The sequence below is a fragment of the Panthera onca genome, chromosome D4, assembly GCF_046562875.1.
Source record: "Panthera onca isolate mPanOnc1 chromosome D4, mPanOnc1 haplotype 2, whole genome shotgun sequence".
In the NCBI taxonomy this organism is placed as follows: domain Eukaryota; kingdom Metazoa; phylum Chordata; class Mammalia; order Carnivora; family Felidae; genus Panthera; species Panthera onca.
The window spans coordinates 80,394,168-80,412,428 of record NC_138351.1 but is presented as its reverse complement, the minus strand read 5'-3'; the positions used below and the strand labels follow the sequence as shown (position 1 = coordinate 80,412,428).

The following is an 18,261-nucleotide window of genomic DNA, read 5'->3' as shown; positions in this document are numbered from 1 at the left end:
GGCCTGCTTCGGATTCTGTGTCTCCCTCTCTCTCTGCCCCTCCCCTGCTTGTGCTCTCTCTCTCTCTCTCTCTCTCTCTCTCTCAAAAATAAACAAACATCGAAACAAAATTTTAAGGGGTGCCTGGGTGGCTCAGTTGGTTAAGCGGCCGACTGGCTCAGGTCGTGGTCTCGCTGTCTGTGGGTTCAAGCCCTGCGTCAGGTTCTGTGCTGACAGCTCAGAGCCTGGAGCCTGCTTCGGATTCTGTGTCTCCCTCCTCTCTGCCCCTCCCCTGCTAGCTCTCTGTCTCTTTCTCTCTTAAAAATAATAAACACTAAAAAAAAAAAAAAAAAAAATTTTAAAAACACAACAACCAATCATATATACTGCATCTAGATTCATCAGTTAGTATTTTGCTACATTTGCTTTATTCTTTCTTTCTGTCTCTCCCCACTCATTAGAGAGTCAGTTGCAGACATCATGACAGCATCCCTATGTACTTGAGGATGTATCTCTCTTAGGACATTTTACAAAATTATAACACTATTACCTAATACAAAGTTGTTATTCAGATTCCCCATTTATCCTTATGGAGCTTTTTTCTTTTCTTTTCTTTCTTTCTTTTTTTTTTTTAAATTCAAGATTTACTATATGATTTCATTGCACTTAGTAATCATGCCTCCATCACTTCCATTTATTTAGAAGAGTTCCCCAACTACTTGTACCTTAAGATTGTCATTAAGACTTTTGAAGGGTTCAGGCCTGCTGTTCTGCAAACGTCCTTATATTTGGATTCGTCAGATGGACTGCTTCATTAGGTGCAGGCTAAAGGTTGTGGGCAGGAACATTTAAAATGAAGTCGCTTGCTTTCAGTGCTTTGTTTCAGGAGACACTGCATGTCACTTTGCCCCATCACTGGTGACATTTAAAATATTATCTTGATTTAGGTGGTGTCTACTGGATTCCTAAATTGTAATGGACCTTTTCCTTTAGTAATTAATAAGCCATCTGTGGGGTAATAACTGGGTGAATGTCATGTTCTCCGGTGATCTTTTATCAAATGCTTTTAACATTGATGATTCCTTTTTTTTTTTAATGTGTATTTTTGAGAGAGAGAGAGAGAGACACGGAGAGACAGAGTGTGAGTGGGGGAGGGGCAGAGAGAGAGGGAGACCCAGAATCCGAAGCAGGCTCCAGGCTCTGAGCTGTCAGCACAGAGCCCGACGCGGGGCTCAAACTCCCAGACCTCAAGATCATGACCTGGGTCGAAGTTGGAGACCTAGCCGACTGAGCCACCCAGGCGGCCCTAGCATTGATGATTCTTACCTGAATCAGTTATTACTGTAATGGTTGGATGATGGTGATTTCCTTTTTTTAAATTTGTTTTTATTTTTATTATTTTTTTAAAGTTTATTTATTTATTCTGGGAGAAAGAGAAAGTGCAAATGGGGAAGGGGCAGAGAGAAGGAGAGACAGAATCCCAAGCAGGCTCTGTGCCGGCAGCCCAATGCGGAGCTTGAACTCACAAATTCTAAGATCATGACCTGAGCTGAGATCAGGTTTGAACGCTTAACCGACTGAGCCACCCAGGCACCCCTATTTTTATTTTTTATATTTTATTTTTTTTTAATTTATTTTTTTTATAATGGTGAACTGGATTTCATTTGTGAAGAAGAGATTTGCCTTTCCTTTCCTTTTGTTTTCTTTCTTTTCCTTTCTTTCTTCCTTTCTTTACTTACTTATCAGCAGTGTGGAGTCACGAATTCTTTTCTTCAGTCATTATTCATTCAAGTGCTCAGATTGTCTTAAATTCGACTAGCGAGAACCACTTAATTCTGGGTTGGTACAATTGCAGCAAAGGTAAGTTTTCTCTAGTTTTTAACATTTCAGTCCATTCGTAGCCTTAGGAGCTACAGGGATTAATGCAGGTACCATCCTTCAGACCTTACTTTTGATAACCCTTCTGTGCTTATTTTCCAGCAAATCACTGAATTGAAGAAAGAAAACTTTAATTTAAAGCTCCGCATCTATTTCCTGGAGGAAAGAATGCAACAGGAACTTGATGGCCCCACCGAACACGTCTATAAAACTGTGAGGTCCCACTTCCCACGGCCACACCTGGTTTTTTTCTCAGAGTCATTCCCAGCAGAAATTTGATTAATATTTGTTCTCCGAGTTAGCCTGAACAGACAGAGCAGCTTTCATTTAATCTGAATGGATTACGGGGAGCATAAAACAATAGGATGATCTTAATAGTAAGCAAAGAGTAGCAAGATTAATTTTAAGGGATTCTGTCTCTCTTTTTCAAATCCTAATTCTCATTTACTCTTTCTATCTCAGTTGCCTTTTCCTAATTATTCACGATTGAGACAAAGGTGGTGAAATGGTGGAGTGTCTTTGGAATTGCGGCCTGCTGTTACCCACTGACTCGTGTAGCTGTAGGCAAGGCCCTTCAGCTCCCTGGGCTTGCTTTCGGAGTTAAGTGACAGTCCCTCTGTCACAGGGTTATTTGTGTGGATTAAAACGGAACGGCAGAGGAAAAGCCCTAGCACACAGTCAGTGCTTGGCGATGATCCTCGCTGTCTGACAGAGGCTTCCCTTGGCAGCCCGCCTTGAGGACCGTCAGCTGTCTGTGCCCTGGCTCTTCTGTATTCCTTGCGTGCTTGCTTGTGACGGTCAGAAAAGCGTCTGTTCCCATCTGAAGTCTTGACCTGGGGGCCTCTGCCTGAAAACAGACCTTGGTGCTGAAAGTTGAAAACAGAACTTGGCTTTCCTGAAAAGACATAAGTACAAACAATATTTCGGTGCCCATTTTTTGGCTTTCTCCAGCAGATTAGCCCCTGGCCCGGGGAATGTCTCCGTCTTTTCTCTTCTGAAGTTTGCACCACTGGAAACTTTTGAAGGGGGAAAAAGGACTCTCCTTGAGTTTCAGCAGATGGGACTTAAATGGGCTTGTGTTGAAGAAGGATTGTACTGTACTTCTGAGCCTTTTCAAGAATTGAAAAGCTCTCTTGTCCCTTAAGGCAGTTTTTTTTTTTTTTCCCCTTCAGTGTGGGGGTGGAAAGGCAATGAGGATGTCACCTTTTCTGGAAGGGAGTGATGATGCAATCATAGTTTAAAGGAAAAACCAATGGCCTAAAACATTTTCTGTGTAAGTATGGTTACACACTTCTAGGGTGATAGGGAGCCAAAGCGTGTTAATTGTTTGCTCTCTGTAAGCCACGGTCTTGGGCATTTGGACATTTATCATATTTTAACTCTCAAGACAGCCTTGTGCAGTGGAGATTATCCTCATTTTACAGAAGAGGAAACTGAAGTTCAGGGAAGATCAGTAACTTGCTGGATGTCACAAAGCTACTATGAGAGGTGTATTCTGAATACAGGCCTGCCTCATTTTACTCTGCTGTTTAGCTTTTTTTTTTTTTTTTTTTTTTTTTTTTTTTTACACTGTCTGATTAGATGACCTGATTTAATTATACTTTTATTTCAAGTTGTTGGATAGGTAGGTGTACATGGCTCAGAATTCAAAAAGCATCAAAGGAATACACTAGAGAGACTTTCATCCACCCTTGTCTCCTGGTTCCCCAGATCTAACCGATATTATTAATTATTTATGCAGAGGAATTTTATGTATGTACAAGCAGGTGTGTGTGTGGGTATAAATCTCCTTTTTACATAAATGCAGGCACGTTCTGTTCTGTACCTTGCATTTTTCTTTAATAATAAGGATAAGGGTATCTTTTCCTTAACAGTAGTGTAAGGGCGTCTTCATTCTCTTTTATAACGAAATTCCATTTTAAGCTTATGAGATGTCTTGACTTATGGTTTGGAGACTGATTCCCATGAATTGTAAGTTTATAACTTCAGGTATTGGGGCTTGAAAAATTGGTCTCGTGGACATGTTAGCTCTCCATCGTTTTAGGTCGGGGGTGCCGGTTAGTTCATCAGAAAGCAGTTTAGATTATCTGGTGTCAGTTCTTAAATGGAAACTCTCTGCTCTTCTTAGAGCTGAAAAGGTGTCCTCTGTTTGAAGGCTGTTGCTGTAGGGTCCTCACAAAACCAGCTGAAGACCGGTGAACTGTCATGCAGTGATCTTTATGCAAAGATCAGCTTCTCCTAACAAAGTTTGGTCTCGTAGATGACTTCTTTAGTGCCTGTTGTTGACCGGGAAGAAGATAACGCCCTGGGAGCCCCGTCTGCTAGGCTCTTCTCATGTGTGAGCTCATTTGCTCCTCAAATCCCCTATGTCAGGTAGGCCTTGTGTGTTTCATTGGCGCTCGAGTGGCCTGAGAGAAGAAACTTCGCTCTCTCACCTCCTGGGCTTGTGCTTCCGAGGACGACTATAGGCTTGCACTTCCAGTTTCATAGTTGATGCTGGTGTGCAGGCAGGGCCCGTGTCTGCCTTGTTCACCACGCCGTCCTCAGCGCTTAGCCCCATGCCGGTCCTGTCACAGGTCATCGGTATATGTCTGCGACCAGCCCAGGTTAGCGGGTTGATTTCCATTCTGGCTGACTTCTCAGTCTCGGGTCCTCATTCCCCCAGGGCTGCTTGGCAGGAAGGTAGGAGGCGTGTCCCCTGAGATTATAAATTTTACCGGAAATGTGACTTTTGTTTAAAATAACCCACATGGATTATGGATGTGAAATTGGCATGAATTATTAAAACAAAACAGGAGCGAGGTTTCGGAGAAATCTTGGATTTATAGCAATCCTCCACCAGCTACGCACTCAGACCTCAGGCTCTACTAGCGGGAGTTCATCTGCTGTTCCACCTGGGATACGTTCGTGGGCAGGTTTGAGAAGCCCGCCACTGCCCCAGTGTCTCACACTGCGGTGTCTTTACCAGAGCTTCTGTCTTTGGGTTGTCACGTGAGTTAGGAGCCCGAGGCCATGTGTGACTCCCTTCGTTGCAGTCAGTTAAGAGGAGGACGTGTGGTTGGAGAACGCCGTGGTGGCCCTCATAGACAGCTTGCCCCACGCGGTGGTGGCTTTTTTGTAAGTGCCCCGAAATCTTACGCTGAAATGAGACACGCAGTGGTGTGGCCTCCCACTTATCCATCCACGTGTTTTATTTACTTACTTATTTATTTATTTTGAGGCTGTAACACGTTCCCACTGCTACAGCCACCACATGCATGATTGTAAACAAGCAGAAGTAATTGCCTTGGAATGGGAAAAGCAAACTGCAGAATTGCTTGTAAATTTGCCTGGCGGAAGGCAAACCATTTTTAAATCAGCCTCACTTGTATGACATTTATGCCTCAGTGTTTGAGTGCTCTGGCTGTTAGAAGCTTGGAAAATTTACATAATTGTTCCAAGTCTTGAGGAATCCAGGGCTTCCTTTTGAGACCACCAGTGTTTAATAACTCCTTTCTCCCTGTGCCCTGAGGCTAATGAGGTTTTGAATCTAGCATCTGCCTATTATAAGCGTCCTGTAAGTTAGTCTGTGCGGAAAGCTGTTTCCCCACCGCGCACATTCTGGGGTCCCGTATTTCACGTTGTTTCTTTTCTTTCCTAATCTTGACTGGAAGAACATCGAACTGAAGGTGGAAGTGGAGAGTCTGAAGCGGGAGCTCCAGGAGAGGGAGCAGCTTCTCATCAAAGCCTCGTGAGTACCTGTCATCCTGTCACAAGCTTGCAGGGTGCCCGGGGTTCCGGGGGGTGGAGGCTGGCTGGGTCCATAGAACACAGCCTTGTGTTTTCTGAGCCAGTTGTTTTCCCACTGGGCCCTGAGGACCCCAAGGAGGTGTCCGTTTTTGTTTAACTACTTTTCAACAAACTTCTGAAGTGTAATATACTTCACAGGGAAAACGATGTGATCTTAAGTGTGCAGATGGCGAATTTGCACTAAAAACACCTGTGGGGTCACCATCCAGATCGAAAACCGGAACATCACCCACCCCCCAGAAGTCCCCTTCTCCACCAAGATAACCACTGTGCGGAACACTGATGGCATCGGTGTTTAGTTCTGCCCACTTTTGAACTTGATAGGAATGGAGTCCCGTACCGTACACGCCCCCTTTTGTGTCTGGCCTCTTTCCTCAGCAGCGTGTTTGTGGGATCCACCCATGTCCTTAATTCTATCAGCAGCTCATTCATTTTCATTGCGGTAAAGGCCCTAGGGCTTGCAGGAATCCTGAGGGACTCTGGTGAGTGAGGCTGGGACGCAGAGGGTAGGGCTTTAACCAGAGGAACTTGTTTTTGTATCTGTTTAATGCACTAGGGTCTCTTACAATATTTTGTTTAAAAGAGGTGCTCTGCTTAAAACACGTTTGAGAAGTATTATTTTAAGTAATCAAATAGTTAAATATTTGTCGAACAACAAGCCCAGTTCAGAGAATACAGTCGATGACTCGATTGGTTATTCATTCATCCGTAAATGTTTATTATGTAATTGTGCCGCGTAGCGAGGATTTGAAAAGAGACGTCCCCCCACTTCAGCCTTGTAGCACGCTTGTAGACAGAGTATAATGGGGGCACGGCGACAAGAGGGCGTTTGTGGGTCTGTTGGGGCACCGAAGTATACAGTTTTGCTTGGTGAGAGTGGAATGAGGCTTCCCGGGGCTGACCCACCTTCCACCAAGGATCTGGCTGAAAGCTTGGGTGGAGGCACACCATTTGTCTTGGTAGCTGAGCTCCTGCTGGATCCAGTGGGCCAGGAGCATGGACTCTTTGGCTTAGGGCACAGCTGCACCGCTCTGGGCCGGGCCATGTCATTCCTTTCATTGTCACGCGGCCGGCAGCTGGAAGTTGGGCTGCTGCTGGCTTCGAGGAGACTAGGGGCTCCCCGGCCCAGACCTCCCTCGCTTATTGCCTATCTTGTACGCTTGGTATTTTCTGAACGAGTGAGTGAATGAATGAAGGAATGAATGAGAAAACTCGATTGATAAGTTTTTGTTTTTGTTGGCTGCTGTTGCACATTTTTTGTTTGTTTTTGTTTTTTGTTTTTTGGTTTTTTTGAAGCACATCATTCTCTGGCACGAAGTCAAGTCAACTTTACCAAGTCTGGAGGTCAGTAGTAGAATTTGAATTTGGTCTGTTTCGTGCTCAGCGCCCTGCCTGCTGCAGGTCTTGGCTAGGACTTGCCGTTAGCAGGCGAGTACACGCGGAAACCCGAACTCACAAAGGCTGTGTGCGCTCCTCCATACCACACACGGGGCTGAATGTTTTCAGGGCTCGTGCATGCATTTGTGGGTGTAGATTCCCAAGCTGCCCACGCAGACCTTTTTGGTCTGACTAGTTTTTTTGTTTTTGTTTTTTTTTTAATTTTTTTAACGTTTATTTATTTTTTGAGACAGAGAGAGACAGAGCATGAATGGGGGAGGGTCAGAGAAAGAGGGAGACACAGAATCGGAAACAGGCTCCAGGCTCTGAGCTGTCAGCACAGAGCCCGACGCGGGGCTCGAACTCATGGACCGTGAGATCATGACCTGAGCTGAAGTCGGACGCTCAACCGACTGAGCCACCCAGGCGCCCCTGGTCTGACTAGTTTTATTAATTTATCCAGAAAAGATTTATTAAGCAGCTGTTCTGTGCCGCACTGGGCTAGGCTCCCGGGGGTGCAGTGGTGATCCAGACAGGCTTGCATTCTAGAAGGGGCGATGGTGGTAAAATACTCGGGATGGTAAGCGGATAAATACCAAGTGGGAAAAGAGCCGTGAGGAAGACAGAGGCAGCGGGGAGTGTTGACAGGGTAGGAACAGGTCCGTCAATAGAGACGTATTGCAGGGAAGGGGCCCTGAGGGGGGAGCACTTAGGTGAGGTCTGACGAGCAAGTAGGAATTAGCTGTGCACGTGCAGTCGGAGGGAATATGGGAAGTCTGGGGAGGTCTGTGTCTTGTCCTGCAGGGTCTTGAAGCCACAGCAGAGATTATCCCAGATAAACGGGAAGAAGTCACGGGTTTGAGCAGCTGACACAATCAGATTTAGTTTTGCGGAGGTCACTGGATGAGGAGAGGAAGGCGCTTCGTAGACGGAGCGAGGGGCGGGGAGGCAGGGAGACCAGTCAGGAGGCTCGTCCGGTAGTTCAGGTGAGAGGCTAGCGATGGCGAGGGGTGGGCGGCCTGCAGAGGCGTCTGGTGAGCAAAATCAACAGGGCTGGGTCACGGATGGGGAGGGGGATGTCAAGGCTGACTCCTAGGTCAGGGGCTAAGATCGCGAGCTCTGTGAAGAGTGTTCGCGACGACGTAGCTGCTCCGGCGTTCTCCCTGCCAGTGCCTCGTCTGACGCACGTTCCTTGTCTGGCTCACGGATACTGAACACGTTCTGTTCCCACTGCTCTGGTTTGGCCCTGGCGGCCCCTTCTGCTTTTCCTGTCGCCTAGCTGACACCGAGGCTCGGGGTGAGCCCCGCCTGGCTGCCTGTAGCCCACGTTTCCATGCCTTCACAAGCTTCCCTGGCAGAGAATCACACTCGCGCGTGTGTGCCGGCACTTTATAGTTTATAAGACCCATTTGCATCCGTTTGGATGCCATCGTTCTCCTGGGAGCCAGGCAAATCTCGAGGAAAGCCTCCTTGTGGACGGGGGGGGGGTGGGGGGGGGGTGAGGTTTAGGCCTGAGAAGGGAAGGACTGTGACCAGCACCACTCAGGCGGGATGATTGGAGCTGGGATGAGAATGCAGGTCCCTGACTTTGGGTCCAGTCCTGATTTCATATGCTTTTTTTTCTTTTTTTCCGTGGACCTTCTTTTTTTTTTAAGTTTATTTATTTATTTATTTTGAGAGAGAGAGAGAGAGAGAGAGAGCGAGCATGAGTGGGGGAGGAACAGAGAGAGAATCCCAACAGTTTCCGTGCTGTCAGCTTGGAGCCCAATGTGGGGCTCAAACCATGAACCGTGAGATCATGACCTGAACTGAAACCAAGAGTCAGACACTTAACTGAGTGAGCCACCCAGGCGCCCCTCATATGCTCTTTTTAATTTTCACGTGTGTGATTCTTGTTTCTCCAACACGACTGCACCTCTTCTAAGGCCAAGAGCCTCTTCTCCTTCAGCGCAGCGTGGGGCACCTCCGCTGTTCCTACTCCGTGGGCCCCTTGTGCGTGCTGTGTGCTGTAGGACCCGTATGGTGTCTGTCACATCCCTGCTAAATGTGCCTTTCCCTGCCCCCAACTGCCCAGCACCTACGGGCGTGTGTAGGTACATTCTTGGTGACGGAAAAAATACCTTTGTTAATGCCCTCGACTCCCTTTTTCACTTTTACGGTGTTTTTTTTTTTTTTTTGGTGGGGGTTGGGCAGGAGATAGGGGACCTGTCACAGGAAAAGCACCTGCTTTTTCTCCAGAACTATAATTAGAATGGAAAGAATCAAGAGGAAAGGGTAATGGTTAGAAAGGGTAGCAGGGGTGATATTTATAGAAGGTTCTCTTTTGTATCGGGTGGAATGCTGGTTTAGACCACTTTGTCCCCACCTTTCTTCGCCTTAGGTCTTGCTCTCCATCTCGTCTGTTGGCCCAGATTCTATAAGGAGAGACAGGGTAGGGGGAGCGGACTGCCATTTATTCTACTTTGCCCCAGACCCCGTGTCTGGCACTTGACCTGCTTTATGGCTTTATCAGTTTCACAACAGTGATGTGAGGCAGCCGGCATTCTCATTTGAGTGTGGGGGAAACTGGGGCCCGGAGGAGTTGGGGGGCCGGCCCAGGTGGGTGACAGATCCTGGGCCCGTCTGGCTCTGGAGCCCGCTCTGCCTTGCTGGAGGGGGGAAACACGTACGTGTGCTGGGTCTCCATTGTTGTACTTATCAGTTACAGTAAGGGGACATTAAAAACAAAGGCAGACATATTGTCGGGAGTAAATTTTATCTCTGTGGCTTTAAAGCACAAACAAAAATAATAATTCCATTAGTAGAGGAAAATTGTACCATACTGCCGAGTATAAATTTTATTGCTACAGTAACTGTAAAGTACAAAGATGATAAATGGAAAGTTGGAACATTTATTATTGGGGATATATTTTATTGGTATAACTAAAATGCAAACAAACTGAATAATACCAGCACTTGTTAGAAACTGTAGTCCGCCTCTTGCCAGTGTATATGATTCTGACTATAAAACACTGAGGTTCGTTGTGGGCGGACGGGAGGGAGACGACGTGTTTGCCCTCTCTGGGCGGGGGGAGGTGGGGGGGGGACCATTCCCTAGAGGGGGCTCTGTGAAGCCCAGGGCTAAAACACTGGTGGTGGTTAGTGGGAATTCAGGACTGGAAAAATCCCGTATCCGCGGCTCAGGAGGAAGAGCCTCTAGCCTTGCGTGTGGTATCAGCCGTATGCCGTGCCTTCTGAGGAACGACAGAAACGACCGAATCGCGGGGAACTCCAGACGTCACTGATGGAGAAATGGGCCGAGGGAGCCAGGGCCGCGCACATCATGGCATTGGAGGGGAAGTGGCAGTGGCGGCCCCGGTTCTGGCCGGAGAATGACCTGTCTCAGCTCAGAGGGGTAGACGGAGGCCTCTCCTGGCATCTCAGCAGGGGCCGGTGCTGTGGTGGCCACAGGGCCAGCAGGTGGCGCTCAGATGCGGGGGGGGGGGGGGGGGGGAAGGGCGCCGTGCCGCGGCCACCACACGTGTTAGCATGTTCATTCTAAGAGGCAAGCGTGTCACTTTTCAAGTGAGGAACCTGAGGCGTAAGGGGCGATTTGCCCAGAGTCACATTGAGGACATGAGAGAATGTAAATTTGGAAGCAGATCTGTTCAGGCTTCAGAGTCCATGTTCGTTCTTGCAGTTGAACGTTGAATTCCATTAAAATGATGTCATGACACTGGGGCCTTCTGAAGGCCTGTTGGCGAAAGGAAGCAAGATATGAATAAAGTCTTTATTCGCAGGCAGCTCCTGTTTGATGCTTGGACGGCAAGTATGGCCCTCTTGACTTTCCATTGTTCTCAGTCAAAAATTCACATGGCCCGTGCATGTGAGCGTCTGATCACATGGCACTTGGTTGGGAACATTTCATATGCCCCCTAAAGTAGGGCACGGGAGGCTGGCGGTGAAGAAATTTGTTCTGTTGCAGTTTTTCTGAGAAGCCAGCTTTAGGTGGAGCCGTTTCCTTTATGATTCTGCCTTCTGCCAACCTGCAGTCGTTTAGAAATCTGCGGAGATGCGCTCCGAGTAAATGTCCCACGAGGTCGTATCTGACGGTTTTTCTTTTGAGGAGGACCCCGATGAGAGGCGTCAGGCGTTGGGGTCCTGTGTCAGGCTTTGGTGCGCCATCCCCACCGGTCCTGGCCCGCTGGACGGCTAACATTCCGTGCTGCCCAGCAGCGTGAACTCCGCACTTGACGGAGCGTGGGCTGCCTGCGCAGCCTCCTGGCCTCACGCCCGGAGAGGTGGCTGGGGCTCACAGGTGGGGCACGCTGTGTTTAAAATGCTCTGGGGGCACCTGGGTGGCTCAGTCGGTTAAGCAGCTGACTTCAGCTCGGGTCATGATCTCACGGTCCGTGAGTTCAAGCCCCACGTCGGGCTCTGTGCTGACAGCTCAGAGCCTGGAGCCTGTTTCATATTCTGTGTCTCCTTCTCTCTGACCCTCACCGGTTCATGCCCTGTCTCTCTCTGTCTCAAATATAAATAAATGTCAAAAAAAAAAAAAAAATAAAATGCTCTGCCCTCCAGTTGGCAAAAGACGCTGTAGAAAAGCCCTCGATCCCTCAGATTGCTTTCCGTCGCGTGCTGTTCCTTTGCGCGTTGGTTCGTCGGACCAGCTCTCCCCCTCTCCTACCGCTGGTGGAGGTGTACTTTGCCGGAAGTTTCCTGGTGGGAGAGTCGGCAGTGGCTGTCAAGAGTCTTACAAGTGTGCTTACCCTTTGACCCGGTAATTCCCTCTGTGGAAACTGACCCTGGGAGATCACCGGGTCGTATATATGCAAGCATGCTCTTATTATAATGTTGCTTATAAGATGATAACAACACTAACATGTATTTGAGTACTTTGTACTCAAGATATGAATAAAGTCTTTATTTGCACTGTCCTCAGAGCTTTAGAAGTGTTTTCAGACAAATGTGTAAAATCAGAAATCATCTAAATATTTTTACATGAGGGGATTGATGGGTGTCGGCTCTACTTCGATAAAAAAATAGGGGATTGATTTAATATACTCTAGTATATTTCATACAGTGAATTAATATGTAGCCTTTAAAAATGGTAGAGATTTATGTTTATTGACACAGAAGGATGTTTATGGTGTAGTAAGTAGTAAAGTCAGATCATGGATATATATTGTATGGTTTGTTCTGTTTTTGCAGAAAGTGTCTGAAAGGCTACATGCTAAAATGTTAACTTAGTTTTTCTGGCTGGTAAGATTGTAGATGATTCTTACTTCTTTCTTAATTTGGGTTTATATATATGTATTTTACATAGAGGTATGATTGACATATAACATGTAAGTTCAAGGTGTACATGTTGACTGATTTTGATACATTCATATACTTCACTGTGTATTTGAATTACAAATATTAATTTAAAAAAGGGGGCACCAGGTGACTCAGTTGGTTGAGCATCTGACTTTTGGTTTCGGCTCAGGTCATGATCCCAGGGTCGTGGGATCAAGCCCCACGTCAGACTCCACGCTAACTGTGGAGTCTGCTTAAGATTCCTTCTCTCTCCCTCTGCCCCCTCTCCACTTGATTTCTCTCTCTCTCTCAAAAAAATAAATAAAAATAAAAATTGAAAACAACAACCACAAAGCTCCAGCACAGGTCTGTGGGAGAAATGACTAACAAATATTCCTTGTCTCTTTGGGGCCACTGAAACCACCCTCTGACTGTCCCTGCATGGATTTTACACTTTTGCCTCTTTTTGCAGTAAAGCAGTTGAGAGCCTGGCTGAAGGGGGTGGCTCCGAAGTGCAGCGGGTGACAGAAGATGCCCAGAAGAAGGTGCGGCAGGTCGAAGAGCTCCTGAACAAGAGAATATTCCATTTAGAACAGGCAAGTCTGGAGGCCCCGAGGAGGATGTGTTCTTGCAGTGGGTTAATAGTGGGGGGAGCAGAATTTTGTTCCCTCTTTCACACACTTGCAGACTTGCAGCAGAAATGAGAGCCACCCTTATTCAGCATCTCACGGGTTCCAGCCCTGTCCCAGGCGCCTAGTACACCCTGCGTCCTGGTTGTCGTCTTGGTGCTTACAGACGAGGACGCCGGAGTACAGAAAGACTAACGAGTCTAAGTTTGATCCTGGATTCCATTTTACGACTGCTGACTTCAAAGCCTGCGTTCTTGGTGCAACACCGCCCTTCTTACCTCGTTTAGTCTCTTTATTTTTCCAGAGGAGGAAACTGAGGCCCAGAGAGGGGAAGGACTCCCCTAACATGCGCGGAGCCTGGAAGCAGATTCCTATTCGCAGGCCCTCGCGTGCCCGGGCAGCCGGGCGTCTGGTCCCGGCCTCCATCCCCCGTCACCCCAGTGCTCACTGAGTGCCCTTTCCCGGGAGGCACTGAGTGTAGCTCCTCCTCCTGCTTGTTCCCAGGCGCTTGCTGTGCCCTTGATGGGAAGCAGCATGTGTCTTGGCTAAGATATCCTGGCTCCTAGACGTTGAAAGTTTCCCTCCGTATTAAGCTAGTACGAAGTGACACTCGTCACTCAATTCTTGGTCTTTGAGGTCTGTCGTGTCATCTCACTTTCTCCCCCTGAAACCCTGACTCTTCTTGGATATGAGGAGGAACGCAGCACAAAGCCTGCTGGACACAGAAAGACGCACGGGTCACTATACTTGCAGCTCGTAGTGGGCTTTCCGTTCCCAGTGTTCACAGGAGCCCCTGTGGACTGAAGGGCAGGGAAGAAGCAGCCAGTGCTTTTGTTTCGTTTCGTTTTGTTTTCTTGAGCTTCCTGTGATGCAGCAGGCATTTGACAGTCACACAGCAACTCTTTGATGGGGTGGTGGTGGTGGTCCCTGTTTCACAGATAAGCTGGGGCTCAGAGAGGCTAAGTGGCTACCCAGCGTCCCACAGCAAAGAAGTAGGAGAGCTGGGTTTTGAACCCAGTTTGATTTGACTTTTATCTTTGTGATGTAACCAGAGACGGTTGGCACTGGGAGATCCAGATGTCTCTCCAGGACACTTTGCTGAGCACCAGGGCCCTTTTCCCCAACACGGGCCCTGCCTCTGTGATTTAGATCCTTCCCCTGTTGGCCTCTCGGAGCTCTCAGGAAGAACGTAGTCCTTCAGCACCCACATCACCTTGGAGATACAGAAAATGCATTTGAGAATCGTGTAGTCATTATCTTAAAAGAAATAGTGAGGGGGCGGTGGGGTGTGGGATGAATCTGTATGGAGATTCTGGGGACTCTGGAATTGTGTGTTTAGGTATTGAGAGGCACATTTCTCCTTGTTCTCACTGAAGCTGTAAATATTGATCCGATTCTTCAAACCCAAAAATACAGTTTTTGTAGACTTGAGTCTTTTCCATTGGAAATGCCTATTACTCTTCAGGATACAAGAGGGAGAAAATGGCTGGCAAATGTATTTATTACTGATTCTCCCCATGTATAGTACAATGCAGGGAGGGGAAATGTGCCAGAGAAAAAGTCATAAATATTTATATTTTAATCCAATTTCCTTTCAAAATGTTCCCAATTGTATTGAAAAATTGCATCAAATGCATTTCATTTAACTCTAGGATGTGAAAGCCGCCCAGGCAGAACTGGAAAAGGCCTTTGCGGGGACAGAGACAGAGAAGGCTCTTCGGTTGAGCCTGGAAAACAAGCTCTCGGAGATGAAGAAGAGGCATGAGGGGGCCTTGGACATGACTGTGGTCCTGGAGCAGAAAGACAGGTCTGGCTCTTGTCTCTGCCACGCACTGACATTCGTCTATCAGGCAGCATGGCCAGAGGGTTGTTCCCTTCCTACCCTTTTATCCCCCCTTTCTCTCCTTGTTCCCCCACAGTGAAAAAACCTGGGGTAACCTCAGGGTGACAGGAAAATGGCGAGGGTAGTGCTGTGAGGACAGGGATAGAATTAGAGATAGAAACTCCTGCTGAAAAGTTCTCAGATACTACCTTTAGCATTCAGTTTTGGCTGTAAGCTTCCCGGTAGCCGAAGGAAGAAGAGAACAGCTTTCTTGATGGACCTAAGATTCACATTGCTCACAAGCGAAAATGAGCCAGCAACTCTGGAGAAGCCCAGTTTTACTTGACATTGTCAGGGAGAAATTTCTCTTGTGGATCTGCCCAGAGGGAACGGTAAGTGATTGTATCCCCACAATAGATGCTAGTGAATTTTGTGTGACCCTGTTTATCATCGTGTCTTTTAATGCAGGCCGCGGGCCCAGATTCATACAGTGCAGGGGGCCGAAGCAGTGTAGACCAAGCACAGGGCTCTGTGACGGTCCAGGAATAAAATGAGTGCTACGTAGGCCAGAGAAACGGACAGACTGGAGGATCTGTAGGCGGTCTTTGATGCTCATACCTTGCAGCCAGACTTTTGATCAAAACTAGTCAGGAGAGAGTTGAGGTTTTCTTCTTTATCACGAACCTTACATTTTACTCTTGCCTTGCTTTGGTGGTCACTAGGTGGAAAGTTGAGTAAAGTAAATACAGGTGAAACTTCTGGCTAACCTGTGATCTATCCATTGAAGAGCCAAGCTTGCTTGGAATTTGACAGAAATTGTTCTAAGGCAAATGATCTACTTGCCTACTTCCTTAAATAGAGGAAACTGACTATGGTTCCTTTTTTGGGAGGTGTGTTGCCGATTGACCGGCCCCCCATGTTGTTGAGGTTCTGGTGCCTGGTTGCCCTGGTTCCCCGACTGCCGTTTGCTTCTCTTTCTGTCTCCATACCACCTTTCGAGATTTGAGTCCGCAACGTGTTTGCATGATGGGTTGGGAAATGAGATGAGCAAATGTTTTAGGATTTTCTGTGAAAGAGGAATGAGTAGACTCTCAGGGGGAGCCCATGGCTTCCATTTAATCCGTGCTTGGGGGAGCTAGCATTTATGTAACCTCTGCTTAGCTTTGATCTGGAAAACGGAAGTTTGGGATGAATCTCAGGATGAGCCAGGAAACAGAGTTCTCTAGGAGATGTAGGCCGTCAGGGCTGAGTGAATGAGTGTTTTTCTCGATTGCACGGCTAGGAGGAGAAGCTTCCTTGGACGGGTGGTGTTTTGCTGGGCTTCCCCTTCCCCTTCCCCTTCTTCCAGGCACCACCTGAGAGAGGTGGAGACTGGGGCCACCGTACTGTGACAGAGTCTGGAATCCTTTTCCATACAAGTTATTTATACGTTCCCTTGCATCTCTCCCAGCTGATGAGCGGTGAAGCCCTTAGAAGGTTTATAGGTTTGTCTTTCCTGGGGGACCTGCAGGTCTCCAACAGTTAAATTGGAAATAGGGGGCTCAGGGAAGAGACTAGAATGTGTGGGAGGCAGCCACCAAAGAAGAAAAGGCAGAATTCCTGGTGTGGGTGCAGGGGAAGAGGGAGAGCTCTGGGGGTGGGTTTGAGGAGAGGGGGGGGCGGGGGGAGAGCTGGTTGGAGGGGTCCTGCCAGGGCCCCAGCAGATGCTCAGCAGCCGGTTCGTTGGTCTGTTGGATCGTCACGCCCTTTGTTCAGAAAATACTTCCTGAGCATCTTGTGTTCAGTAAGTGGTGGGTCGAGTGCAGGGGTGAGTGGTACAGGCTGGGTCCCTGTCCCAAGGAACCTTGTCACCTAGCTGGGTGGGAGGACTGGAGGGCAGGAACAGAGTGACCAGGGCCAGATGGATAAATGCTGAGTTAACATTACATCTTTCTAATTCTATTTAGAGGGATTAGGAAAGGCTTCCCAGAGGAAGTATGAGGATAAAGGAGGAATTACTTGGAGGAAGAAAGGGTGTTGCAGGTCCTGAGAACCACATGAGTGGAAGTTCAGAGGCCAAAGGGCACAGAGCTCGACCCAGGAACTGTCAGAAGTATAGCTTGGCTGGAGAGTTGTGTTCTGGAAGGGAGGTGGGAAGAGATGAGGAGAGGGAAGCTGGCCAGATCATGTGGGCTTTGTTGAACAGTTTGGGTTTTGTCCTCAGGGCACGTGACGAGCTGCTGATGAATTAAGATTGGGAGTAGGGTAGTGTCAGGGTCAGCCTGTAATTTAACGCGATCCTTCTGGCTGAACCTGGCGGATGAGTTGGTGGTGGGGCTGGGTGGGCAGATTCCTTTTCAGGATGATGCAGAAGTCCAGACACAAGATCACGGTCACCAGGATTGAGGTGAAAGAACTGGGTGGAGAAGAACAGGCAGAGATATTTCTTTCTTTCTTTAATTTCATTTTATTTTGAGAGAGAGAACACGCATGTGGGGGAGAAGGGCAGAGGGGGAGAGAGAGAATCCAAGCAGGCTCCACTCAGTGTGGAGCCTGATGCGGGGCTTGATCCCATGAACCGGGGATCATGACCTGAGCCAAAGGACGCTCAACTGACCCAGCCACCCAGGTGCCCCCAGGCAGAGATATTTAGATGGTAGAATTGGCACGATGGCTTGAAGGGCTTGATCATTGATGGGTTTGGGGATGAGGGACAAGGCTGCTGAGATACCTCCTCACCCAGGTTTTGAGCACGAACAACTGTGGGATGGTGGTGCGGTTTGCCGAGTTTGGGGAAAGAAAGGGAGAAAGAACAGATGTTTTTGGGTGGAGGGAGTGGGAAGATAAGCTTTCAGTTGGGACGTGTTGGGTTGAGGGATTGTGGGCATCCAAGCAAGAGTAGAGTCTAGAAGGTGCTTGGCCAGATGGATTAAGGCGAGATTAAAGGAGATCTAGGTAAATTCACTGAGCAGCTACTGAACAGGGCCTTGGGTTAGGTGTCAGGAATGGAGACGGGAGCCCTGCCCTCCTCCTATGGTGCTCCCGGTGTGGGGGAGGGGACAGATGTCCAAAAAAAAAAAAAAGCATCGTGATTGGCGTTAGAAGTAAGTTCAGGGTTCTGTGCTGTGACAGAAACAAAGCAGTGGTCAGCTGCGTTTGGGCTCGGGGCAGAGAAGGCTTATCAGAGGAGGAGCGCGAGGAGGTGGGTGAGGCGGGCGGCTGCTGAAGTAGACTCATGCGAGGCGTGGAGCCCGGCACGTGTCGAGCGAATCACAGAAGAAAGTGGTCTCTGGTGACATATGCCCAGAAGTGTGGCTACTCATCTTCTCGGAGCAAAAAATTTGGGGAGGGTTGAGGCTCACTGAGTGCTTAATGCGGTGCGGAATGGGGGTGGGGTCTCCACGTGTGGGTGGTCAGGTCAGGGCTTTGCCAAAGGCTGCGCCTCCTTGGGGTTTCCCGTAGGCCTGGCGTGGCAGGCACAGAACCCTGCTTTGTTGGTACTGCCAGAGCGGCTCTCAGGAGCGGATG

General features: G+C 48.2%; 1 protein-coding gene across 3 annotated transcripts in view; it reads left to right on the top strand.

Moving 5' to 3' along the window:
• The window catches only part of CDK5RAP2 (CDK5 regulatory subunit associated protein 2), a 170,555-nt gene that overhangs the window by 25,361 nt on the left and 126,933 nt on the right, over positions 1-18,261 (top strand). For all 3 annotated transcript variants that reach the window (XM_078436550.2, XM_078436551.2, XM_078436549.2), the window contains exons 4-7: positions 1,960-2,070; positions 5,511-5,587; positions 12,776-12,899; positions 14,585-14,739. In XM_078436550.2, coding sequence (XP_078292676.2) covers positions 1,960-2,070; positions 5,511-5,587; positions 12,776-12,899; positions 14,585-14,739 — 467 coding nt within the window. The remainder of the gene's footprint in view (positions 1-1,959; positions 2,071-5,510; positions 5,588-12,775; positions 12,900-14,584; positions 14,740-18,261) is intronic.